The sequence below is a fragment of the Tyto alba genome, unplaced genomic scaffold (assembly GCF_018691265.1).
Source record: "Tyto alba isolate M040663 unplaced genomic scaffold, T.alba_DEE_v4.0 Super-Scaffold_13, whole genome shotgun sequence".
NCBI classification, from domain to species: domain Eukaryota; kingdom Metazoa; phylum Chordata; class Aves; order Strigiformes; family Tytonidae; genus Tyto; species Tyto alba.
Window position 1 is genome coordinate 23,476,230 of NW_024881275.1, and position 26,470 is coordinate 23,502,699.

Genomic DNA, 26,470 nt, shown 5'->3' on the forward strand with positions numbered 1-26,470 from the left:
AACAACTTGTCACCTTTACCTTACTTTCAGACATATGTTCCTGAGAAGGCAGCACACCTCAGCATTTTCTCACATGAGCCACTGGCAAAGCTCTTTCTTACCATTCTGAGGAACATGACTGGAGTTGTCCTGAATCAGCATGGCTTAGATAAGCTTCCCTCATGTATGAACAAATTTTGCAAACCTGTGGCTGTCATCCATAACCCTATTTCTGTTCCCTTCCTCCTCACTCTAATATTCATGGACAACTGTCTAGCTTGAAAGAACTTCACTTACTCTGAAGCAGAGTAAATCAACTCCTGGCTGACAACCTCCAAGCTGGGATTTTTACTCTTGTATAAAAGATGGTGATGGGCCATTTGTTCCCTTTGTCTTTATAGATACAAGAATTCTGTGAACAGAGTGATGTTGCTGCCCTGGTAATTTTCAGATATATTCACCTCCTTACCCTTCACGATGCTTTTTTTTCACATTCAGTCATTATCAGGCAGACTGGGCATCTCTCAGAATCCTTGTACAGACCCAAAGCACTAGAATTCTTCCATAGACTGATGATACTGCTGGTATCATCACACACGTGGCTGCAAAGATAACTCTCATCTTTGGAAATCAGGGTGATGCAAAGAGCAGAGTGAAAACAAAGAATGTCAGTACACAGCGTCAGGAAACTGGATTGTGCTTGATGGCTCAAAAGAGCGCTTTTCCAAAAGATTCAAAGTTGTGGTTTTATTAGATGTAACATAAAACCAGAGCAGAGGATTCTGTGGAAATAACTATGAGAAAGTTCATTGCTGCACAGTGAAATAACTGTAAAGCCATTTTGCATGGATTTTAGTAATGTCTAGCCATAAAGACACCATTACTTTCACCAGTGTCCTGGTTTGGGCTGAAATAGAGTTAATATTCCCTTTCAGGGACTAGATGAGTGCTGTGTTTTGGATTTAGCTTTGGGGTTGGTACGGGAAGAATGCTGATAGCACACTGGGGTTTTCAGCTGCTACCGAGACTCCAAGGACTCTCCGACTCCCCATGTCCTGCCCGTGCGCAAGGGCACAGGGAGCAGGGAGGGAGCACGGCCACAGCACCTGACCCAAACTGGCCAGTGAAATATTCCATATCATGGAACGTCATGCTCACTGTATAGAGGAGGGGTGGCTGGGAAGGAGCTCTCTCTCGCTTCCGGGATTGCGATTGTGGGATCTTGGTATCTCGCGGTCGCTGGCCGGGAACGGGCTGGGGATCGGTCAGCGGGTGGTGAGCAATTACGCTGTACATTGACTGTTTATATATTTCTTTTTCTTCCCTATCGTCGTCATTGTTCTCGTTTTATTGCCATTATTAACCTGTTCTTATCTCAGCCTGCGAGTCTCCCTTCACCCCTCTAATCCCCTCCCCCATTCCCAGGTGGGGAGGGGGAAGGGAGGATGACCAGCTGCGGGGGTTGGTTGCCCATCAGGCCCAAACCACGACAACTGGATGAAACCTAGCAAAATTTGTATGGATGACAATGCAGAAAAACAACAGAAGTTTATCGGAGAAAAAAAGGTAACTTTCCTCTGAGTTTCAAGAGTGGAATATTTTGTTGTAGACATTCAGCCAAACTCACTCAAAAATAATTTATTCTGATTTATTGAAAGTTACAATTCAGAAATGTGCATTACTATGGTATTACCAAGAAACAGTTGTTCATTTCAGATTAGAAAGGAATGACATAACATGTAATTTTATTTAGAAATAACATATTTCTGCAAATGACTATGCACAGCAAAACAAGATTAGTATGAATCACATTGTTCAGTATTATTTCATTCAAAATCACCCCTTCTAGTAATTTAGTTCAATTATAAAACCCTTAAATATACTATAGATATAAAATATACTATATGATGTTCCTTGCAGACTGTGGCATAGAAGTGTTGCACTATTGCCGTTTATGGAAAAAGCATTTACCTTCTGATTTACAGACCATGTTATTGTTACCGAATGACAGAAGTCCATAGGATGGGCAGCAGCAACTGCAGGTTAACTCTGTCTTATAAAGGTGGTCTCAGAAGTCATTAGGAAGCACTGATACACTGTGGCACTGAGCATACAACTAGAGAGATCAGAGGTAACCTTTTCTTTTTAAATCATCATTTAAAAACCAGCATAATTATCTCCTTACAGATGAACTTTTGATGCTTCGGTAGCTTCAAGGAAAGTCCCCTGGATCCGTTCTCTGGACACTGCTCAACTCTGATATGGTCATTCCTGAGCTCATATACTAATAGCAACCCTAAATGCATATCCATGAACTAATGTGCAACTTCATGGGAAATGGAGAAAAAGCAGAAAATACAAAGAGGAAAGGAAGACAGAGTACAACTGAACAACAGATTTTCACCTTCTCAGAACCAGAAAGTATTAAGTAACTGTCTACACTGTCAGCATAGATTTATCCTACTGCTATCAGCATTAAAAGCATTAAAACAAAGACATGTGAAACAAGCAAAATCATGTGAACCTTGTTTTGAAATATCTGCTACAACATCTGCTAGAATTAAACCAACTGTATGAAGTCTGATCTCCATGAAAACATTGACAAACCATGGAAGAAGAGGAAAGTAGTTTCAAGGGTACTTAAAAGCATCTCAATTCATAATTATCTTCTCTGCACTTCTTCACACATGCTTAGGGGCATTTTAACTACTTGGATTTGAGGTATGAATGGGCACAGCAGAAGCTACCTTTTGTAAGAGGTGGGCCGACATGTGGCTGGGTGCTGTGCTTGACTTTAAACCCTTTCTGAGTAGTGGGCACCTCTGGGCCACATGGGGCAATATCCACATAGATCCTCCTCTGTCACAGGGGCTACTTCTAAAGCATGATTGATAACCAGCCTAGTGATGCTCGATTCCAAATCTGTGGGACTGGCCCAGGGCATAGCCAGGGGTCATCAGTCATCTCAGCGTACTTCTCTGAATATAAGCTAATGCTGCCCAGAAGACAGTGTCCACACTTCCTGCTGAAAGGTGTACTTGGATCCCAGACCCCAAAGTGAGTCTCCAGGCTTTCCATTCTGAGATGGTGTCTCTCCTGTCACATAACATATTTGCAAGCCAGGTTAAATAATCCACAGTAACAAATCTGTGATAGCACCAACTTGTTTTGTCTAGTTCTGTGCTCATGAAGCAGCATGTAGAGGCACCTGTCATACCTCCAATAGCATCATACTCTGTTTTAACAACTGGTTGGATTAGTAAGTCTTCAGGAAGGGAGGACTCTGACACAGCATTGTCTGCATCTGAATTGGATGAAGTATCATCTCTGTCTTCAAGGTCTCTATATAAAGAAATTCCCCTTTCCACAGCTTCCAGACAATGGTCAAGTTTTTCCCAGACAGGTACTGCTGCATGGGGGACCATGTGTTGCTATAGTTTCTTCACATTAGCCTGACAGCTTTTAACACAGGCAGGGGCTAGAGTCTTCTCTATTGCAGCCCGTTTCCTGCTGGGTGTGGGCCAGTTCTTTTCGTAGGTAGTCAACTTGGGCTTGGGCTGCTTTCAAACACTGCTCAGTATCTCTAAGGAAATGAGCTACGAGATATAAGCAGGGTAATTCTCCCTTCATATTACTGTCTTTCTGATTTTCTCTAATCAAAGTAGAATCTGACATGCGGGGCAGGGCAAGGTCCCCAAATATTCAACTAGGGCACCCACTGCAGGGTCAGGGCTGGTCATGATGCAGTGCACTGTATCCCACTTCTGACACCAGAGTGTAAGGGCTTAAGGAAGCCCTAACAAATTACAGGTTCAGGATATGTTAACAGACACCAGACCACAGCTTCAGGGATAAACACTTTGTCTCTAAATAACAGTACTGAAAAAAATATTGATCAGTACAATTATCTGGGCCGTAACAACAGCAAGCCAGGTAATACTGGGCTAGACCTAACGTCTGGGCATGCAAAGACTTACATGACCATGGCTGTCAGGCAGGCAGCAGGTCAGGACCTCTTCTTCAGACAAGTGGCCCAGACCAGCCGACGACCTTGGGGAATGCAAATTCCTTGGCTGGACTGTCCTTCTTTATCAACCCGCAGAAGCACTATTTGGGCTTGTTAACTAAACATGACACCCCACCTCTGCCGCCCCTCTGTGCCAGCTCTGTCCTGGCTGTGCATGCAGCCCGGGAATCCTGTAGAAGGTGATATCGCCTCACACTCCTTTGTGGGCACAGGCCTGGAAGTATCATATAAGGCGATATGAGCCTCCTAGCTCCACTGTACGCACCATCTCCAGAAATACTGTATTAGGCAATACTAGCCTTACTAGAACACAGTTAGTCTTGCAAAGGCAAAAACAACTGTTTAAGTATGGAAGTCATGGCACAGAATGCAAGAATGAAAACATAGGGTACTCTGAACTGTGTGAATATTCTTAGCAGACATGGAAAACATGGAAGCATGGAAAAGTACAGACTCAGAAGCAGATGACCAAAAACATAGGGCTGAGAGTGAGCAGACTGAATTTATAGTACACTATATTAACAACTAAGGAGAAGCCAAATAAAACAAAACAATAGTAGTATAGAAGAAGAAAGAAACTGAAAAAAGAGGTATAGAGAGAAGGCACAAAGACTACATTGAAAGATGAAGAAAGTCGTACTTTTAGGTTTTTTTTTGAAAGAAATAAAAATCTTCTAATAATGCCTAAGTTAGCAAACAAGAGTAGAATTTGGCAGCAGGCCTCTAAAAGACTGTTTCAGCTCGCCAAAGTGTAAGTACCTTTAAAAGATGAAAAATAACTGAAACTGGAAATACTGCTAGACCAAGACACTATCTAAAGTCTCAATGCCCCTTTCACTTATATATTTAAATTAAAATTTTACATTCTCCAGTTGCCCTGTTGTTTGTATGAATATATCCTCCTCTCTTGCACTGTGCGTACAGAAATTCAACAAACACTTATGGAATCTTTCAATATATTTGGAGACATCTATTCTCAATTTTTTTATTTTATACAAGCTACAATATTAATTAATATTACAGTGGTTTCTCATATATTTTGCTGTTTCAATAAAGCTTTAAATGTAAACTATATTTAAGTTGTCTGATGCGCTATTTTAAACCCACGAAAACCTTGTATGTGGTCCATTGTTTCAAACTTAATTTTGAACTTAACCATGTTTTTAAGTATCAACTGTACACTACTGTAAAAAAATAATTCAGTCAAAAAGAGGCTGGTGAGTAATGTTGTGACATTTGTTAAGACAAGGAAATACTGAACCCAGAATAATTCCCTCTTATTTTTCCAACGCTAGCTGCACAGCATGGCTAACAACCTCAGGAGCTTGTTGCACCACCTTCTTCCTCATCTTTATATTATAGACACACTGCTAGTTCTAGTAGTTATAGATTATATTTCAACAACCACAGCTAAATAAGAAAAATCAAAAGGAAGGTAATATTTAGTATTAAGTGTACTAGTTCTTCCACAAACTACAAAGGAAAGCCAGTACTGTAACAATACAATGCATATAGAGAGCTTTTCCTCTACCATAAAAATGGCAAGTAATGCATGAAATAACTACCTCTATCACATTACTTGACATGCTCAATCAGTTGATTTTTTTCCTGACAAAGGAATACGGTCCCAAAGCTGCAGCAACTGCTCTCCAACTTGTGGTTCCAGCTCCTAGAAATTAGCAGGAAATTAGAGAAGTCATTTGCCCTGCTACTGTTGAACATATAGAAACTATTTATAACAAAATTGTTAGATTAAGTTATTAGTGACTGCTTTCAGTCTTTCTGAAAGAACTCATTCCTTTTGTTATTGAGACACACATTTGAATTCCCCACACTATATGGGTTTTTTGCTAGAGCTTAAGAGGAGATAAAAATTTTCATATGCATCCCTGGCCTACAAGTTGTTGGAGGCTTTTTTTCATTCACAGTAAGACGTCAGTTCTTAAGAATAGAATTATGAGTGAACACATCACCACCATATACAAGATCATATACATCATATACTTTTTACCTTCCACAGGTCACTTAGTAACTAAAGTTCATTATTCTCCACATCCCTTGAGTTTCATTTCCTCAAGTATGGTGGAGAATGTGGAAAGGCAGGTCACAGGTAATACAGTGACTGTCAGTGGAATCACAGATACTAATATAAACCAGTTGGTTTTGAGATTGCTAAGACTCTTTAGATCTTTAGAGAGACTTAAAACAGGAGCATGGTTAGCTCCATCACGTGTTATGTTCCCTTCCCCGTTCTTACAGTATGTTCTTTCACTCATTCTTACATCTGGGGAGTTTTGGGGGAAGTAGTAATAAGATGATACAAAAAGGTTAGCTCTAGAATCTCAGATCAAGGAGATATTTTGGGAGCAGGACTGGAGAGAACGCTGAAACTGCCACAGAGAACTCTTGTGCCAATACTCTTCCAACTTTTTGTAGTTGCATTCAACTTCAACAGATTGGAGAACTGTCTTAAGCTTTATTCTACCTCAAATCTCTTCAGGCTTTACAGAAAACTCATAGCTATAATTATGAATGGCTATTTGGGTGTGACAGACTATCTTGGGTAACAAATCTGAACCAAACAAGGAACAAATATCCAGAACCAAAATTACAAATTCCAAAAAGCTTTTACTATTGGAAGCATCCAGCTTTACATCTTTTTTTTTTTTTTTATATACATATTAAGGAAGAAACTGCTTTGATTTTATCAAAAAGCCTCCATTACTTCAACCATAATGCATTAGCAGAATGTACAATGTGCACCAGCAAACTGTCACTCAGATTAACAGATATATGAGGACAGTTGAGATAAATGTCAAGGCTAAGCAAGCTAATAAACAATACACAGTCCCAACAAGTAAAGAAGATTTTAGAAGAGAGTAACGTTACCTGGCCATCTCTGCTTATTTGTACTTTCTTATTGTCATTCCAAGGGTTGAGCAAATGATATGCAAACTGAAAAGGAATGCTTTCTTTTCGGATCCACTCCACCTTAAATACACCTCCCAAACCAGCAGATCCCCAGTCTTGACTTTTCTCACACCCTATCTCTGAAGCCATTCTAGCAAAACCCTGGAGTAAAAATTCAAGTATGAAAGGAAAGACATAATTAGAGTATACCTGCTTACAATGGAATTAATTAAAGACTGGACTTCATATGAAACTTTCAAATTAGTTTAAAAGTGATTCACACGCTCTCCCTCATGAAGCTGGATCTTTTAAAATGTTTACATCTGGAAAGTTGAAAGTAGTATAAATTGTTTCTCCATTTCAAATATGCTTTCTAAAGTGTGACCACAGAGAATGTCTTTCAATTAATCTCTCACAATTACAAATTTTTTAAGCTTTGTAACAGAGGCTGAAAAGTTGTTGTAAAAACATTTGAAGGGAAAGGAATCAAGATGAACATTCCACTATGTAACAGTCCACTAGCTATTCCTTGTTAGTTTTAAGTATTATTTGAAGAAATCCATTCCTTCCTTCCCATGTTCCCTCTATGTTAACAAACTTTCATAAAGAATTAAGAAAGAGTAGGTGTTCTTCAAAGAAAGAAGTCAACTCTGCTTTTATTTCCTTCTTCAACAAAGCCAGAAGAAATTCCAACATGACAAGTAATCAGAAAGAAAATGGAAGAAATCCCAAGATTGCTTCTACCTTAAGGGCTCTGCTACTTGCCCACGCACCAAAAATAACAAAACAAAAAACCCTACCACACACACAATTTATCGACTATTCAGGCAAATTTATGACAGTTACAACTTAGCAGTACAAGAGATGCAGTGCACTTCTTAAGTTGCCAGGACACACTAGTGTGGTAAGCCATGCAGTCCTACATAGCTTAAGCCAGACTTAAATGAAAATTAATAAAAGGAACAGAGGAAAAATAAAGGTGGCAAGTAAAGAGCCACTTGGTACTAGAGACTATTAATGGGAATGTCAATCTCACACTCTGATGAATGTTCACTGTCAAAACTGGAACAGCAAGGTAACATCAACCACCTACACTCCTGACTTCAGCATGTCTTCCCCTCTAAGCTTTCTCATCTAAGAGCACCAATACAACAGCCCATTTTCAGTATCAACTGGCAGACTGAAAATTACTTTCCAACATTAAATCTGCATTTGCCAAATCATCATATGTACATGTCACCATAATCCTTCAGTGGAATCACAAGACAGCTGTATTTGGGCTAGTTCATTAGATTTTCAGTTTAGCTGACTTTTATGAATAGTTTATATATAAAGAGGTAAGTTGAACATTTTTTACCTGGAACAACAGAGTTTAGCCCACTCTACAACACAGCTAACCTGCAGCTTTTCACTACCGGGTCAAGTCTTTAACTTCAAATTTGCTACAAATTTGTCAACAAATTGTTGACAAATACCTTGCTAAACCTGAAGTCAAGACACAGCTCTGGAAGAATCATTGCCATGACTTTCCAGCTTCCTATCTTTTAGAAACTACGTTTCAGGCAAAACAAATTTTATTAAAATTTGTAATAGACATTTATGAGTTTCCTAGTTTTGGAAAGCTATGACTTTGTTAAAACTGCTTGTTCGCTTACAGTATTTATTTTGGCATGCAGAGAAAAGAATAGCAATCCCAGCTTTGTTTGGATTTGTTTGTTTTGTTGTTGTTTTAAAGGATTAAGGTAGGGTATAAACATTATTCTGAGTCAGAATGTTTAGAGACAATTCAGTCTTAGCCTTTGAGTGACAAACGCAGTTAGCTAAAAGAGCATATTTCAGAGAATGAAGTACCCTTTACTCAACAACCAGACACTGTACCTATTAGAAGGTCAGAAGTCATAAGCAAAAACCTCCATACTACACATAGTCATTTGATGCACTCTCCACCAACCAAAACTAATACTTAGTGTTAACTATAGACTCACCTGAAAGTGTCCAGAACCTTGAACAGAAAACATTAAGTAAACCATGCTGCTCTCGCAAAAGGCTCTATTTAGTTTTCGTTCATTACTTGGCATAGTAGACCATATACCCTTCTCTTGAGAAATATCAATGTTTTGCAGATTGCTACTCTTCATTATAAAGTACCGAACTGGCATATTTGGCCTTGGTGAAGGAGATTTTGAACCCTGGAAAAATTAAATTAAATTAAGCTATAACAAAATAAAGCAGGCTTTAGTTCTAAAATTTACACACATGAAGACAGAAATTCCTCAACTGCGCTCTTACCCTCCTCCCACAGTTCTACAACACAAAATCTATCAGCTGGCACCATCTGAATTTGTTTCTAAAATGTATTTCACACCCATTTTATATTTTTTAAGCTTTTAAAACTCTCCAAAATAATAATTCATTCATGAGGGGCAGCAAACAAGTATAGCAGAACAGGCCTAAATAGTCTAATGATTAATTATAATTCTTTGAAGTATGACACACCTTCAGATAACGCAGAATTAATCACTCTAGACTCTAGCCTGAAGCACAGGCTCACATTTCCACCTTCAGGAAATGTAAGTTTTTTCCCTTCTATATTGGCTGAATTTAAAAACTGAGAGACTTAAGAGGAATTATTAAATCTTCCAATGAGTCCATGCCTAGAGGTACAATGGGTTTTCCTCTCTGTGATCTGTTTAATATTACTGCAGTTTACTATTCAAGAAATAGGGAGAATTATGCCAATAGTATACAGGGAGAATTATGCCAATAACCTCACTAAAAATGTGCGCTTTGTTAAAATAACCTTCACAAAAAAAGCAAGCAGTCATTATAAAGCAGATAACACAAAACATAAAGAGAATCATTATTAATGTAGGCTATTACAGAAACAGAGGAAGGCAGAATCAAAAGAATTCAGAAGTGCATGTACTGTATACTAATTTAGAAGATAAAATAATACACCTTCAAGTTTTAAAAAAAAAAAAAAAATCCAATTTTTTCTGTTTTGGATAGCTTTACCTCAGCAGTCTGCAAAGAGTAATATTTTTATTAGACTAGTATTAAGGATATTTAGTCTAGATTTTATGTTCCAGAAAGAAATAAGTGCTATGCAGCTGTTAAAAATAAAAAATAAAAACCTAAATTAGGTTCTTAATTTATCACTGTAGTACCTGATAGATGCTGAAAGGTATCAGCAAATTTATTTCTGAAATTCTATTAATTTTGAAGAGTGGAGTAATTTGTTTATGAGAACTCTACCTTTCCAGATATTGGAGAAGAAGGACTAGCACAGGGGCTAGGATAGCTACTGCTGTTTGTAGACTTCATGGATGATTGATCTGACCTGTCATCTGAAGTTCGTTTGGAGTGCAAAATGTTTTTTTCTTTGTTTTTCTTTGGCTGGTGAAGTGCAGGAGGTGTAGATTTCACTAGAACTCTAAGAAGTGAAGGTAGATACAGGACAGACCAGGAATTTCACAAGAAGTCACACTATGATTTATATCTACATATCGGCCTATTGCATGACTATATATATTACAGTAACTCCAAAACATATTAAACACTAACTAAAAAAACACTGATCATGCATTGGTTTTGAATGCTAAAGTTTAAACCTCCTCTGCTACTTCTTCCCAGACATCACAATTCGTGGACAATATTCCTGACTGCTCTCTCAAAAGAGCAGGCACACATATGAAATACTTCTCAATGAAATCACAACTACAATGCAGCATAGGACAGTACAAATTCTTTCAACTGTATCTCTACTGTTTCTTCCTTTTTATTACTAGCAGAAATTCAAGTGAGGCTTTTATAGCTAAATAAATTACAACCTACAGTCTTCAGAATATCTCAAAAGCTTACTTTTCAGCATTAGAGGAGTCATCAGAGAGTTCAGTTTCTGCTGAGCTTTTTCTAGTGTTGGTTGACCTCCATGCAGATGCTAAAGGAAGTTCTTCAGAAGTCATAGGTCTCGGTCTCTGACCAATTCCTGAAGGCTGCTGCAAACCTGCAGACTGTTCTTCAGTACTTAAAACAGCTATAATTGCTCTTACAGTTGTTTCATCAACTTGAGACCATGGTTTAGAAGGAGCTCGCATACGACGCAGAAATAAGCTATGCCACTTCTGTCGGAGTTGAAACAGCAAACCAGCAGCCTGTAATAAATTTAAATTCTGTTAATGACTAGTAAAAATGAGATCAGACAGGTAAGGGTACCCTATGACTTCCCTATCAGGCAGCATCTGGCATTCTAAAATGAACTGGAAAGCAAGACTAAAGTGCTGGGGAAGGGGAAGAAACCCCACATTTAAACTAAGACATTATATTTTCTTTCCTTGGGTTCAAGATAATTTTTAAAACATTTTATTTAATTTAGTTCTGCACCAAACTTAAAATTATATTGTAAATGCAAAGGTTTCTTTATTTTTCATTTTTAAATTTTATCTTTATCACGTTTTATGCCCTTCCTCTCAATTCCACCTGTATTCATGCACTCTTCATTTATACCTGAGAGAAAACAGCTATAAGCGACATATTTTTCTTACACAGACTTCTGCTCAAATGAGATGACTGAATTCAGAAGACTACAGTCCAATTCCCATGTTTATCAGAAATGTATCCATTTAAAAAAAAAAAAAAATCACACTTTTCAACATCTCCAGAAGAGACAGTGTTATTGTTAAATCTGGTAAATCCGGGTATTTCATAACCTGTAAACTACCTCCTACCACAGCCATTGTTTCTCATTGACCTGAAGACTTCTATCTTCAAAAGGGTTTTTTTTTTCCCTTTTTCTAAAATCTGACAGTAGCTTTCTTTCCGGAACTCCAAGTGCTCCATTTTGATCTAACTTTAGTCATCCTCTCAGAGAAGGAAATACACAGTATGTCATTTTGACTGTTCACTCAACTCCAGCTCAGATTTTAGTTAATGCAGTTCATGCTAAGGTTTGATATGTGCTGGCAGCAGTGCCATTAGGTCAAAGCAAAAGCACCACATAGGCAGGACGGGTGGCCAGAAAGAGCTGAAGGGCCATTATGCAGCTACAATCACCTGCAGCTTGCTGTCTCCTGCAGCCGTTATCTTTTGTCTGTCAGTTTCATCAGAATCTGATAATTTATGGAAATGAACAAAACCTCCAAGCTGGAAGTATAAAACCTCAGCTTACCCAAAAAGCTTTGAAGCGGATCCAACAGCAGCTAGACTGCTGAGGCTTTCCTGCTTCCCAGTGTGATACAGGGGACACACACACCATGACACAGGAAGACATCTAAGCACTCTCGCCATCAGCTAGGTAACTAATTCTCTTTTTCTTTTTTGCTCATAGGTGCATGAAGTGAGTTACAGGTTATATGTTACTTTACAACTTGAATAGTGAATAAGTGAATGCACACAATAGACTAGTCTGGACAAAAGGGGATTAAGCCCCTGTTTGTTTGTTTTATTTCTTAATGAGCTCATGAAATAAAGGTTAAATCACAGAGTATGTTGTCCTATAAATCTGAGACACTGAAGTGGACCGTGACAGCCATTCTTACAGAAAATTCTTGGCTACCCAACTGTTTTTGAGAAATCTTTTTAAGAATACATGACATAAATATCCTTTTACAAGAAACATGCACTGAAGTGATACACTACTTACTTCAAGGTCCAGTCTGAGCTGGAGCCATTCATCTAGCTTCAGTAATGCCAAATTAGCAGTTGTTTTGTCCTCCATCTCACTATCACTGGTATCATTAGGTACCCCATCCCCTGAATTAAATATAAAAGGTACATTAACATTTCTATATGATTTAGACTTACATACAAAAAACCTAAACACTACTGCATTACCAGCAATAAACTAATTTTCCCCTAATTTTTTATTTTAAAATGTAAACATTTATAAAACCGCTTTTTATTTTCAGCAGAGACCTCAGCCAAGTCTTTGCTTCAGTTAGAACTCAAGTAGCTGTGTAAGCACCTGTATTGATGTGATCTGACTCACTCATATACCTTCAACATCAACAAGCCATTATCACACTTTTTCCTGAAGCTGTTTGAAAAAACACACATTTCTCCAGGCTTTATTTCCTAATAAAACAGCAAATCTAACGACTCATTAAGAAAAAAATAAATTATATATACATATGGCTATTAAGTAGGATTCTTTTTTTTTAAAAAAAGTGCCATTAAATCACCGTAAACACTATTTTAAGGGTAAGAGAAAGGAAAGCTTCAGAAATAAAGTGGATTCAAACTTGTATTTCTAGAGAACTGGCAGCAGAATAGATTATTTTAGCATCTATTCCTACAGCACTACATTTAAATTAAAAAAAATGAAATTTCTATATATTCCTTATTAGTACCAGCTAATAATATATCTAATAGTCATTAAAAGTTATCAGTAGAAACTAATCTTTAAAATGCATGCTTCAGCTGGAAGCCATATGACTATTTGCCATACTGATAGCTTCTATATTATTATTCGGTTTGAATAACCTAGTTCAAAGTAACAGATAACCTAGTCTGTAGAAAAAACATACATGATACACTTTTCAGCATTAACACTGTCATTAGACATTTCGTTTGCACTTTTTATTTCATTACAAACTACACTGTAATTTTTGAGACTTCAGAATTATTTAAGTGTAATTTATGGATATAAATCTATAAGGATTCACAAATTTGAGACATTTACTACAGAGCTTATAATCTATTTTTAGCCAATACACTTATTAAATGTTCTTGAAAAATAAGCCTCCCATATCACACACTTGTATATACCAATGGAACCATTCCAAATCCAAAACCCACTATACCTCGAAAGGATGAAGGTTCCTGCAAAGCATTATTTGGTAATCGAGCTGGTCCACAGAAGAGTGACACAGTGACAGGTGTTACAACAGAACAGCATCTGATATTTGCTATCCTGTGAGCTCTTGTCATTTCATCATATATAAGCCAGTTTGTAGGGAGTGCCTGAATGGCTGCAGCATGCCCATTTGCTGGGGGAATCTGTGCAAGAACAAATAAGACTAGGCTATTTTTCCCTCTATTTGTAATTGAAGTAAATTTTAACGTATTTCTTACTTTATATATGTAGAAATAAATAAATATTTATATACAAATAAGCTTATACACACAAATAAAAAAGCGAGAGAGAATTCAACCAGACTCACAAAATATTCTACCACCTTGAAACAAAATAGTTTGCTTTAAAAAAAGATCTAAAAAAAAAAAAATCCATTTCAGAGCAGAACTTTCTTCCTGCTATGATGAGCAGGAATTGTTACATCTTTAAAACAATTTCATATTTTTTTCTTTTTACCATTTTGTCTCATTCCACCAAGAAGGACTAACTGAAGTAAGTTTTGATGAAATAATGCTGAAAAAATAAACCCACTTCGATTCATTATTTTATCAACTGCCAGGAAAAATATTTTCCAAAAACATAGTGTTTAATGCAGATGCTGCTTCTAAAGTACTGTGAACTATGAAGAGACATTTCTAAAACATTTGATAAGAGTATACTGCTCTTTTTTGTGAGCTATAAATTTGAAGTAATTTTACCTTTTTATACTGAGGTTGACTAAGAACAGAGGTAGGATGAAATCGCACTTTCTTTTCCTTTGGTCCAGTCAAAACCAGGCTTTCTTTGTCTACATACACTAGATTGGGATACATCCCAGCCACTAAGGCAGCTTTAACTACAGCCCAGTTTTCAGAGTTAGTATTAACATCTCTAATATCAGTTCCTCCTCTGGCTCTAACAAAACCTGAAGAAAAAAGAGGACAAAAATGTGTTACATTTGCTTGTATTCAAGATCTATTTATTTGCTTCTCAAAAGGAATTTAAAAAAAAAAAAAAAAAAAAAGAACGAAACTGCAAATTTGTTGCATTTTTCATCACTACCAACCTTAACAGCACCAAGAAGAAACCATTATATTGAAATCCTTCCTGACAAGGGGTTTTATATTAACACAGAATAGAACTACTTTTTACAACACTAAGATATTTCCTATGGAAATAATATATTAAAACATAAAAAAATCAAGGAAACATATCTCACACTGGAAGCCAATGGCATGTCAAACTGTCTTGGTTTGGGCTGAAATAGTTAATATTCCCTTTCAGGGACTAGAAGAGTGCTGTGTTTTGGATTTAGCTTTGGGTTTGGTATGGGAAAATTGCTGATAGCACACTGGGGTTTTCAGCTGCTGCCGAGACTCCAAGGACTCTCCGACTCCCCATGTCCTGCCCGTGCGCCAGGGCACAGGGAGCAGGGAGGGAGCACGGCCACAGCACCTGACCCAAACTGGCCAGTGAAATATTCCATATCATGGAACGTCATGCTCACTGTATAGAGGAGGGGTGGCTGGGAAGGAGCTCTCTCTGTCTCACTTCCGGGATTGCGATTGTGGGATCTTGGTATCTCGGGGTCGCTGGCCGGGAACGGGCTGGGGATTGGTCAGCGGGTGGTGAGCAATTACGCTGTACATTGACTGTTTATATATTTCTTCTTCTTCCCTATCGACGTCATTGTTCTCGTTTTCTTGCCATTATTAACCTGTTCCTATCTCAGCCCGCAAGTCTCCCTTCACCCCTCTAATCCCCTCCCCCATTCCCAGGTGGGGAGGGGGAAGGGAGGGTGACCAGCTGCGGGGGTTGGTTGCCCATCAGGCCCAAACCACAACAAATATTTAGAAAAGGTATGCTGTCATCCTGGTAACTCAAGAGAGACACGGATCACAGCAACATGCTGGGGACTGGCCCATGCCTACCGAGCCCTGCTCACCAGTATACAGTGTCCTCAAAAAAAAGAGGTCTCTGGATCAGAGAACAAAACAACAAGCACTGCAGCCGCTCTGACACCCCCACCAGACACTGCCGCCACTCAAACTCTGGCAATAGACACTGCAGCTAATCCGACCCCTACAACAGGTACTGCGGGTGAACCAGAGAACCAACCCATGACTGTGTCAGTTGCCCCTGTACAGAAGAAAAAATATGCAAAAAAAACACCCCGCCTTGTAAAGGATGAGGATGAACCGGGGCCATCACAAGAACAGGAGGAGGAGGCAAAACCGGTGGTAGTCACCCGATCACTATCCCTGAGTGAGCTGCGAGACATGCGGAAGGATTTCAGCTGCCGTCCAGGTGAGCATCTCCTTACTTGGCTGCTCCGATGCTGGGATAGCAGGGCCAGCAGTGTGGAATTAGAGGGGAAGGAGACCAGGCAGCTGAGATCCCTGGTTAAGGAAGCGGGCATTGACAATGCCATTGGAAGAAAGACACAGACCCTCAGCCTTTGGAGGCGACTTCTGTCAGGCATGAGGGACAGATATCCCTTCAAGGAAGATCTTGTATGTCATTCAAGCAAGTGGACAACCATGGAGAGAGGCATCCAATACTTGAGGGAATTAGCCGTGCGGGAAATAGTTTATTTTGACCCAGATGATGCACAGCTACCCACAGACCCAGATGAAGTCCAATGCACCTGGCCCATGTGGTGGAATTTGGTACAGAGTGCTCCATCATCACATGCCAAGGTATTATCAGTAATGGACTGGAGAGACGAAGACGGACCAACTGTGGATGAGCTGGTGCGTCGACTCTGGCACTATGATGAAAGTCTCTCTCCCTCCATCATTGCAGCCGTGAAGGAACTAAAGGAACTATCCCGCCAACTCAGAGAGGATATGTCTTACTCTCAGCCTGCATGGACTAAAGTCTCAGCTATCAGGAGCAGACGGTTCCCTTCTCAAGAGACACAGTATACACCACGGAGAGACCTATGGTATTACCTGTGCGACCATGGAGAGGACATGAGGAAATGGGATAGGAAACCTACCTACCTTCTAAGACAGCGAGTTCAAGAGTTAGAAGGAAGAATGGCTAAAAATCAAGGTTCTTTCAGGAGAAACACTGCTCTAATCTCCAGTAAACAGTTGCCCCGACTGAGTAGGAGAGTTGACTTGGCTTCCGATCCTATGAGGAGGACTCCTGGTTCGTACTTACAAGAAGTAAGTAACCGAGATGAGCCTGAGACCCGCACAGACTACACTAACCCCTTCATCAACAATGGATACTAGAGGGGCCCTGCCTCCAGCCAGGGGGAGGAGAGGGACAACTGGGTTTACTGGACTGTGTGGATTCGATGGCCTGGCACATCTGACCCCCAGGAGTACAAGGCTCTGGTGGACACTGGTGCCCAGTGCACCCTAATGCCATCGAATTTTAAAGCAACAAAGACTATTTGTATTTCAGGAGTGACGGGGGGGTCTCAACAGCTGACTGTGTTGGAGGCTGAGGTGAGCCTAACTGGGAATGAGTGGCAAAAACATCCCATCGTGACTGGCCCAGAAGCCCCATGTATTCTTGGCATAGATTACCTCAGAAGAGGGTATTTCAAGGACCCAAAAGGCTACCGGTGGGCTTTTGGTATAGCTGCCTTGGAGACAGAGGAAATCAAACAACTGTCCACTCTGCCCAGTCTGTCAGAGGATCCTTCTGCTGTGGGGCTGCTGAGAGTTGAAGAACAACAGGTGCCAGTTGCTACTACAACTGTGCACCGCAGCAATATCGTACCAACAGAGGCTCTGTAGTTCCCATCCACCAACTGATTCGTCAACTCGAGAGCCAAGGGGTGATCAGCAAGACTCGCTCACCCTTTAACAGCCCCATATGGCCAGTGAGGAAGTCTAATGGAGAGTGGAGACAGACAGTGGACTATCGGGGCCTGAACGAAATTATGCCACCACTGAGTGCTGCTGTGCCAGACACGCTGCAGCTTCAGTATGAACTCGAGTCAAAGGCAGCCAAGTGGTACGCCACAACTGATGTTGCCAATGCCTTCTTCTCAATCCCTTTAGCACCAGAGTGCAAGCCACAGTTTGCTTTCACCTGGAGGGGTGTCCAATACACCTGGAATCGGCTGCCTCAGGGGTGGAAACACAGTCCCACTATTTGCCATGGACTGATCCACACTGCACTGGAACAGGGTGAAGCTCCGGAACACATACGATACATTGATGACATCGTTGTATGGAGAAATACAGCAGAAGTAGTTTTTGAGAAGGAGAAAAAATAGTGCAAATTCTTTTGAAAGCTGGCTTTGCCATAAAGCAGTGTAAAGTCAAGGGCCCTGCACAGGAGATTCAGTTTTTAGGAATCAAATGGCAAGATGGATGTTGTCAGATTCTGATGGATGTGATTAATAAAATAACCGCTATGTCCCCACCAACTAGCAGAAAGGAAACACAAGCTTTTCTAGCTGTTGTGGGTTTCTGGAGAATGCATATTCCAAATTACAGTCAGATTGTAAGCCCTCTCTATCAAGCGACCCGGAAGAAAAATGATTTTTTATGGGGCCCTGAGTAGCAGCAGGCCTTTGAACAAATTAAACACGAAATAGTTCATGCAGTAAGCCTTGGGCCGGTTCAGGCAGGACAAGATGTTAAAAATGTGCTCTACACTGCAGCCGGGGAGAATGGCCCTACCTGGAGTCTTTGGCAGAGGGCACCAGGGGAGACTCGGGGTCGACCGCTGGGATTCTGGAGTCGAGGATATAGAGGATCTGAAGCCCATTGTATGCCAACTGAAAAAGAGATACTGGCAGCATACGAAGGGGTTCAAGCTGCTTCAGAAGTGATTGGTACAGAAGCACAGCTCCTCTTGGCACCCCGACTGCCAGTACTGGGCTGGATGTTCAAAGGAGGGGTCCCCTCGACACATGCAACGGATGCTGTGTGCAGTAAGTGGATCGCACTCATCACACAGCGGGCTCGAATAGGGAGCCCCAGCCACCCAGGAATATTAGAAGTAATCACAAATTGGCCAGAAAACAAAGACTTTGGAATGTCACCAGAGGAAGAGGTGACCCGTACTGAGGAGGCACCACCATATAATGAACTACCAGATAATGAGAAGAGATATGCTTTGTTTACTGATGGGTCCTGCCGCATTGTAGGGAAACATCGGAAGTGGAAGGCTGCTGTGTGGAGCCCCACACGACGGGTCACAGAAGCTGCTGAAGGAGAAGGCGAATCCAGTCAGTTTGCAGAAGTGAAAGCCATCCAGCTGGCCCTAGATATTGCTGAGCGAGAAAAATGGCCAGTCCTTTACCTCTACACTGACTCATGGATGGTGGCAAATGCTCTGTGGGGGTGGCTGCAGCAGTGGAAACAAAGTGGCTGGCAGCGTAGAGGCAAACCCATCTGGGCTGCCAACTTATGGCAAGATATTGCTGCTCGGGTAGAGAACTTGTCTGTGAGAGTATGTCATGTAGATGCTCATGTACCCAAAAATCGAGCGACTGAAGAACATCGAAACAACCATCAAGTGGACCAAGCTGCTTAAATTAAGGTAGCTCAAGTGGATCTGGACTGGCAACAGAGGGGCAAAAAGTTTAGCTCGCTGGGCCCATGATGACTCAGGCCATCAAGGAAGAGATGTAACATATCAACGGGCTTGTGACCAAGGGGTGGACTTAACTATGGACATTATATCACAGGTTATCCATGAATGTGAGACCTGTGCTGCCATCAAGCAAGCTAAGAGGTTGAAACCTCTTTGGTATGGAGGGCGATGGTTAAAGTATAGATATGGGGAGGCCTGGCAGATTGATTACATCACGCTCCCACAAACTCGGCATTGTAAGCGTTATGTGCTCACAATGGTAGAAGCAACTACTGGATGGCTGGAAACATATGCTGTGCCCCATCCCCCTGCCCGGAACACTATTCTGGGACTTGTGAAACAAGTCCTGTGGTGACATGGTACCCCAGAAAGAATTGAGTCAGATAATGGCACTCATTTTTGAAATAATCTCATAAACACCTGGGCAAAAGAACATGGCATTGAGTGGATATATCACATTCCCTATTACACACCAGCCTCTGGGAAAATTAAGCGGTACAGTGGGCTACTAAAGACCATGCTGAGAGCAATGGGAGCTGGGACTTTTAAACACTGGGACACACATTTAGCAAAGGCCACCTGGTTAGTCAATACTAGAGGATCTACCAACCAGGCTGGCCCTGCCCAGTCCAACCTTCTGCGTACTGTAGACGGGGATAAAGTCCCAGTAGTGCACCTTAACAACATGCTAGGAAAGACTGTCCGTGTTATTCCCACTTCAGGTAAAGGTAAGCCCATCCGTGGAATTACCTTTGCACAAGGACCTGGGTGCACTTGGTGAGTAATGCAAAACAACAGGAAAGTCAGATGTGTGCCTCAAGGGGACTTAATGTTAGGTGAAAATAGCCAATAAATTAAACTGTATTAGGTCAATCACCAAACAGCCCTATCAATATATCGCTATGATTGACACATATTATATAATGGCATTGTATTCATGAAGGAACACATGAACTCAAAGTCAGGATTGGCTTCAGCAACCGATGCCCAGTGACTCCCATAGAACATGAATACAGAGGGCATCAGATGTATCAGCCACCCGTTCCAACTGTAACAGGGACTGCATGCCTTCCTCCTGCAAGGTCACCTGGTCACCTATTCCCTACTGACCAAGCATCACCCTTCCTGCCTTAAAAGACTATTATGACAGATGGAACCCAAAGTTATGAACCAAATGAACTTATGATACATTCTGCAGTGATGGCCCAGTGACTGAGGGAATGATGTCTGTGTGCACATGCCTAAAACCCAGGAGAAAGGATAATGCTCAATTAGACTGTATTGGGTAATATGGAACTTGAGCATAACGTAAATGATATGGAATAAGGGGTGGATACTGTCCTGGTTTGGGCTGAAATAGAGTTAATATTCCCTTTCAGGGACTAGATGAGTGCTGTGTTTTGGATTTAGCTTTGGGGTTGGTATGAGAAGAATGCTGATAGCACACTGGCGTTTTCAGCTGCTACCGAGACTCCAAGGACTCTCCGACTCCCCATGTCCTGCCCGTGCGCAAGGGCACAGGGAGCAGGGAGGGAGCATGGCCACAGCACCTGACCCTAACTGGCCAGTGAAATATTCCATATCATGGAACGTCATGCTCACTGTATAGAGGAGGGGTGGCTGGGAAGGGGCTCTCTCTCTCTTGCTTCCGGGATTGCGATTGTGGGATCTTGGTATCTCGGGGTCACTGGCCGGGAACGGGCTGGGGATTGGTCAGCGGGTGGTGAGCAATTACGCTGTACATTGACTGTTTATATATTTCTTCTTCTTCCCTATCATTGTCATTGTTCTCGTTTTATTGCCATTATTAAACTGTTCCTATCTCAGCCTGCGAACCTCCCTTCACCCCTCTAATTCCCTCCCCCATTCCCAGGTGGGGAGGGGGAAGGGAGGGTGACCAGCTGCGTTGTGGTTGGCTGCCAACCAGGCCCAAACCATGACACAAACAATCAAGGCATTTTCAGTTAGAATATCTGTTCCCCAGCCACACTTCCTCTAGCATGTGCACCATACCCAGCATGATTGTGTACTGGTCTGTTTCAAATTAAAGAAGGCAAATTATACCAGTGAACACTATTCTTGTTACAATTTGTATATACTTGTATTAGATATACACTTGACTCGAAAACTACATTCGAATTTTTTCCAAGCTATTTACCTGAGGCTCTAAGCTGGCCAAGCAACTGTGTTCGCATTCCTACGATGATTTCCATTGTGGCTTGAGACAGGAAGTTCTTTTCACAGAAGGTTCTCTCCCAGCCATCACTGCGTGCCTTCTGCCATGCCTGTAAAGAGTATTTGCTTAGACTTGCCTATTAATTCAACTAAAATTTAAAAAATGCACTTTTTTTTTTTTTAAATTACATTTATATCAATAAAGCAAGGCAAAAACCATTCTGAAAGAAATTAAATGTATCCAACAAGATCTTATTTTTTTGGTTAAATACTAAATTCTCTTTACCTATTCCCTAAATTAACATTATGATCATTATGTTATTATAAGATCATTTCTTTATAATAAAGTTCGTTATGTTAAGATCATTATTTTAAGGTATCAGTGTAGCGGAATACAAAGTAGCACCTTGTCAGAACATTCAGAATTAACCAGGTTTGAAAATATAAACAAAATATCTTAAAAAAAGTCTTCCCTCACAAATTCATGACTCCATTATACCGAGAAGCCACTTGGTAAAAACAAAGTTTCTCCTCTAAAGTTTCTTCACGGTCTATCAATTCTATATCCAACTTGACTGGTACATCATTTACTTTGATATATGATCTATTGTGATTAGTACTCTTTCTGAACATGAAATAATACCTGGAAAGCCCTGAGAAGCGCCATATGGTCACTAAATGATCCTGCAGTAAAACGTTTTCTACACAGCATGGCTGCACGCTTTTGAGAGGCCAGTGTAGGTAGGACAAAAGGGTCTCGATATGCAAGAGTGCAAGCAATAGTAAGAATAGGATCCAGGCACTTCAATACAACAGCACACAACACCATTTTACCAAGGTGTGGCTCTACTGGTAATTCAGTGAGATGGTAACCAAGTTCAGTGAGATCTTCCCAAGGGTCCATGGCATCTATTGTCTGTTTAAAAAAATTAAAAAAAAAAAATCACAATAAAAGCAGAAAGGATGTGAATACTGAACATTACCTAGACTTGTTCCTAAACACTAAAAAAGCAAGTCAAACTCTCAACAGTTTGAGACAATACTTTTAAGCACTCTTCCTGTAACATGGAAAAATACATACATACACACAAAATTAAAATAGACAACGCACAACAACTCAAACCATCATTAAGTAACTAAACAACAGTCTCAGAACAAACAAAACTCAGCAAAACATGCTGCCACATTACAAACACAGAATGAAATACAATTCCCATCTAAATCTATTCCTCTGCTGACCTTAAGCATCTGCACAGCATTTCTCACAATTAAAGCTGGTGGAGGATCAGGAGCTTTTGTAAGAAAGTCAACAATTGAACAATTACTTGGAGCCAGAAGTTTTGTGTGTAAACAAAGCTCCTGCAAGTTAAAAAGTAAAAAAGGATGGTTAATGTTGGGGCGGGGGCGAGTGGGGCAGAACAAACACTTTGTTGGAGTTAATAGTATGGTTGACAATAATACATTTTTTAAAAGTTATCATTTCTAGCTGAACATGCACCTGAAGTGGCATTCTTAGAAGTTCTGGAGTCTGATATTCCAGCATACTCTGAAATCGGAGCCTGCTGAAGAGACGAAAACAGACTCCAGGCTGACAGCGTCCAGCCCTAGAAAATAAAACATGGGAAGTTGTTGAAAATTTACTAAAAGAAAAAAACCCACACATTCACAAACTTAGAATGGAAATGCAGAAGCATGTCTAAGAAAAAGATAATTTTGTCCTTAAGTGTAAGTCCCACACATGAGGTGAGAGTGTTGCAGTACATGGATAATATTTGATAGTATGGAAATCTGTTATTATAATTTTACCCCAACACTGAAAGATCTGAAGAAACAAAAATAAGGCCTATCTGAAAATAAAATGATGTGGATTTTTTGCTAACCTAAGATCAATCCAAATCTCAACTGTTTTTTGCCGTAAGGAATATAAATCATAAACTTAATTTTTTCCTCTTCACATCCCACAAACAGTTGGAAGTTACTCTGGGAGTAAATGGTAGCATGAAGACTGAACAACTTGTGAGTGAGGGGACAGAGACAGAAAACACTCACATTCATGCTCAAATTCCTGCAGGTTAATGCCAATATCATAACACCAAAGATAGGCATTTGTTGCTACATATCCTCTTAGCCCTCACCCAGTGTTGGGAAGAATATGATAAAGGCCTGTTAAATCATGAATAGTTTGGAGAAGGTAAATAATGAGTCATGGCTCATTGTCTCTCCTAATATAGGGATGAAGGGACATCAATTAAAAGGTATCAACAGGCAGCCCTTTGCCCATAGGTAAGTTGTGAAACACCTTATTGGACACTGTGGCTGCTGGTGCTACCTGGGAGAAAGAGGAAGAACAAGTTCATGAAGGGAAACAACCTAGACCTAATGTAAGCTTTGGAAAATTCCAGAGCACCACTTTTCTACAACTTGGGAAATGACTCCAAGGAAATACATGCTGACCTTACTCTTGTGCAGAGAATTAGCGTTGGCCATTGGCCAACACAATACTGGACTAGGTTAGTAACATGACCCAGTGTGGCTGCTATTACACTGTGCACTTTACCCTTAACATATAGGATGGTGGATGTCTACAATATAAAATTCAGTATAAAGCATTTATTACCTGCCTTTTCTCTGGATAGCACTGGCTTTTGAAATCCACACCATTTTTAGCATAGTAACACAACTCAGTGCATCAAAAGACTTCTATAAAAGCAAAACAAGGAACATAAACCCAAGATTGAATAGCATACATGAAATAAAAGTTACTAACGATTTAGATCATCAACAGAAGTTCTCTTTAAAAAAAAAAAAAAAAAAAAAAAGCGCACCATCAGCTTCTGGCACAAAGGTATGTTCTAAATTGTGCTACACAGTTTTCTAAATTACAGTTTACCAGTCAATAGGTAATTGTAAGTCAATAAAAAACAGGGATTGCATTTTGTGGTATCACAAACCAAGCAAAAATTACATTGAATAACGTTTTCCTCTTTGTCTCACTTGGAAATTATGTCCTTATTTTCTTACATTTTGATGCAAAATTACAAAAAAATTATATCAAATTTCTGAAGTTCTTATAATAATACGTGTATCTCCTATGAAATCCAGTTTTACTTTCTAATCCATATACTTGGTCTTAAACTGCCTCATTATGTTATCTCACTTTTCTCGAACAAATAATTAGGGAATGTGCATTCAACATATCAAAAACAATGCTTAAAACTTAATGGATTAGACTCGGTCTAGATACAATTGTAGGACAAAGGAAACTCCCAGTGTTCTCAAAGTCTCATAAAGATAGTGGTCCGAACTGCTAGATTTATTTTAAAATCCAACAGAAATACTAAATCTAAAAAGCAAAAATATAGGTATATCAATATATCAACGGCAGTAGCTTTTACACAGTTTTTAAACAGCTAGCTGTTTACAGTATTTGTTGTAAAACAAACGTATGTCAAAACTTCTCAGTGAGTTTTGTTGCTTGACATAAACTAGCTTTCACCCTACTATAAAAAAAATAGTTCTCCAAAATTTATGTATTAAGTGTTTTCAAATAACACGAGAGAGTTTACTTCCCAAAGAAAGTTTAAGCCAATCATACCTCTTTCATCTTGCCTGAATCAATAACAAATACAACATCATTGACTGTTATGCTGGTTTCTGCAATATTAGTAGAAAGAATCTGCAATTAAAAAAAAAAAAAAAAACAAAACCTATAGTAATTGTAAAAGCAAAGACAAAATAGATAAATAGAATATCTGAGAAAGTCCTCTGATACTTGCTATTTTGCGGACGCCAGAAGGTGGACTTTTAAGTACCTTCTTCTGATCCAAAGTCTGCATATTTGAATGAAGCATGAAAACTTGATACCTAATGTAAGACAAAGAGCACATTTTAAGGATTTTTAAAAGAAATAATAAAAATTCAAGATAACCACAGAAACGAGAGGTTTTACCTTTGAGCATTATCAGCAAATCTCTTGTCATCAAAAAGAATACGGTCCCTCAGGCTAACTATCTCATCATATCCAGGAAGAAATATTAAAATCGCTCCTAGAGAAGAAGTTGGTTTGCAGAATTAAACAGAAAATTCACTTCAAATAAATGTCAACACTGCATATACTAGCACTCAGAAGGTTTTACCTCCTTGGTATTACTGAGAAGAGAGCACAATTCATCAGAAGGTGAATCCACAGCAATTTATTGGTGGTGTGTATGTATACCTACCAGAATCATAACTATGACAGATGTTATAAAGTAAGTGCATAATCAGGTCCAGATCCACTTTTTCATCATCAAAACTGTGATGATAAGCTTTCAACAGTTCTCTATCCTCTGCACTAAGGTCATTACCACTTGTTTGGACCAGGGAACTTTCATCCATATTTCCAAATTCCACTGAAGCACTACAATATACAAAACACAGGCCAGAGTGTTTGCCTTGGGTTTGCATTCAGCCATCAATTCTAATTTAGATCAAGACCAACATGACTACTCATCTCAAATTTTAATTTTAAAGAGTAGCAGAACAGCATCTCCACAATACTATTACTCTTCACCGATTTAAACGTTAACCCAGCAAAGCATGCAACTTCAATTTTAATCTTAACTTTATTACACCTCTTTGAAACACAGCCATAAGCAATTGTGACGGAACTTGAAGTATAGAAAACCATTTGTTTATCTGTTAAAGGCAAAACATTTAGAAGAAATATATTTTCCTAAACTCCCCTACTGTAATAGTCAACCAGGTACTACACTAACAGAAACTACACTAAGAGAAATAATAATAAGTCTCTGCAAAGCTGTAACTAAGCTATGATAACTACAAGGTAATCAAAAAACAATTCTTGAACGACTTAGTGTATGTGTTACTCATATAGTTTCTTTAATATGGCTATCATGTATCAACAATATACAGATAAAAAAACACAATCGATTTGTTTCCAAATAAGAATCTGAAATTAAAACGGTACATGGAACAGT

The 26,470-nt window shown here is 39.7% G+C and overlaps 1 protein-coding gene across 5 annotated transcripts in view; it reads right to left on the minus strand.

The window, feature by feature from the left end:
- Window positions 1–1,613: 1,613 nt before the first annotated feature.
- YTHDC2 (YTH domain containing 2) overlaps window positions 1,614–26,470 on the minus strand; it is a 42,377-nt gene continuing 17,520 nt past the window's right edge. Inside the window, exons 13-30 of one of the 5 annotated variants that reach the window (XM_032984085.2) lie at window positions 25,712–25,890; window positions 25,441–25,537; window positions 25,268–25,355; window positions 25,087–25,167; window positions 24,109–24,191; window positions 22,990–23,095; window positions 22,731–22,850; window positions 22,135–22,407; window positions 21,475–21,601; window positions 14,468–14,673; window positions 13,717–13,912; window positions 12,558–12,667; window positions 10,778–11,070; window positions 10,172–10,349; window positions 8,902–9,105; window positions 6,896–7,078; window positions 5,572–5,675; window positions 1,614–3,075 (exon numbers count right to left, since the gene is read on the minus strand). In XM_032984085.2, coding sequence (XP_032839976.2) covers window positions 5,595–5,675; window positions 6,896–7,078; window positions 8,902–9,105; window positions 10,172–10,349; window positions 10,778–11,070; window positions 12,558–12,667; window positions 13,717–13,912; window positions 14,468–14,673; window positions 21,475–21,601; window positions 22,135–22,407; window positions 22,731–22,850; window positions 22,990–23,095; window positions 24,109–24,191; window positions 25,087–25,167; window positions 25,268–25,355; window positions 25,441–25,537; window positions 25,712–25,890 — 2,605 coding nt within the window. In that variant the 3' untranslated portion in view covers window positions 1,614–3,075; window positions 5,572–5,594. Of the gene's footprint in view, window positions 5,676–6,895; window positions 7,079–8,901; window positions 9,106–10,171; window positions 10,350–10,777; window positions 11,071–12,557; window positions 12,668–13,716; window positions 13,913–14,467; window positions 14,674–21,474; window positions 21,602–22,134; window positions 22,408–22,730; window positions 22,851–22,989; window positions 23,096–24,108; window positions 24,192–25,086; window positions 25,168–25,267; window positions 25,356–25,440; window positions 25,538–25,711; window positions 25,891–26,470 lie in introns of those variants that run through there. The other 4 variants (XM_042787720.1, XM_032984086.2, XM_032984084.2 and 1 more) reach the window with 4 other exon arrangements.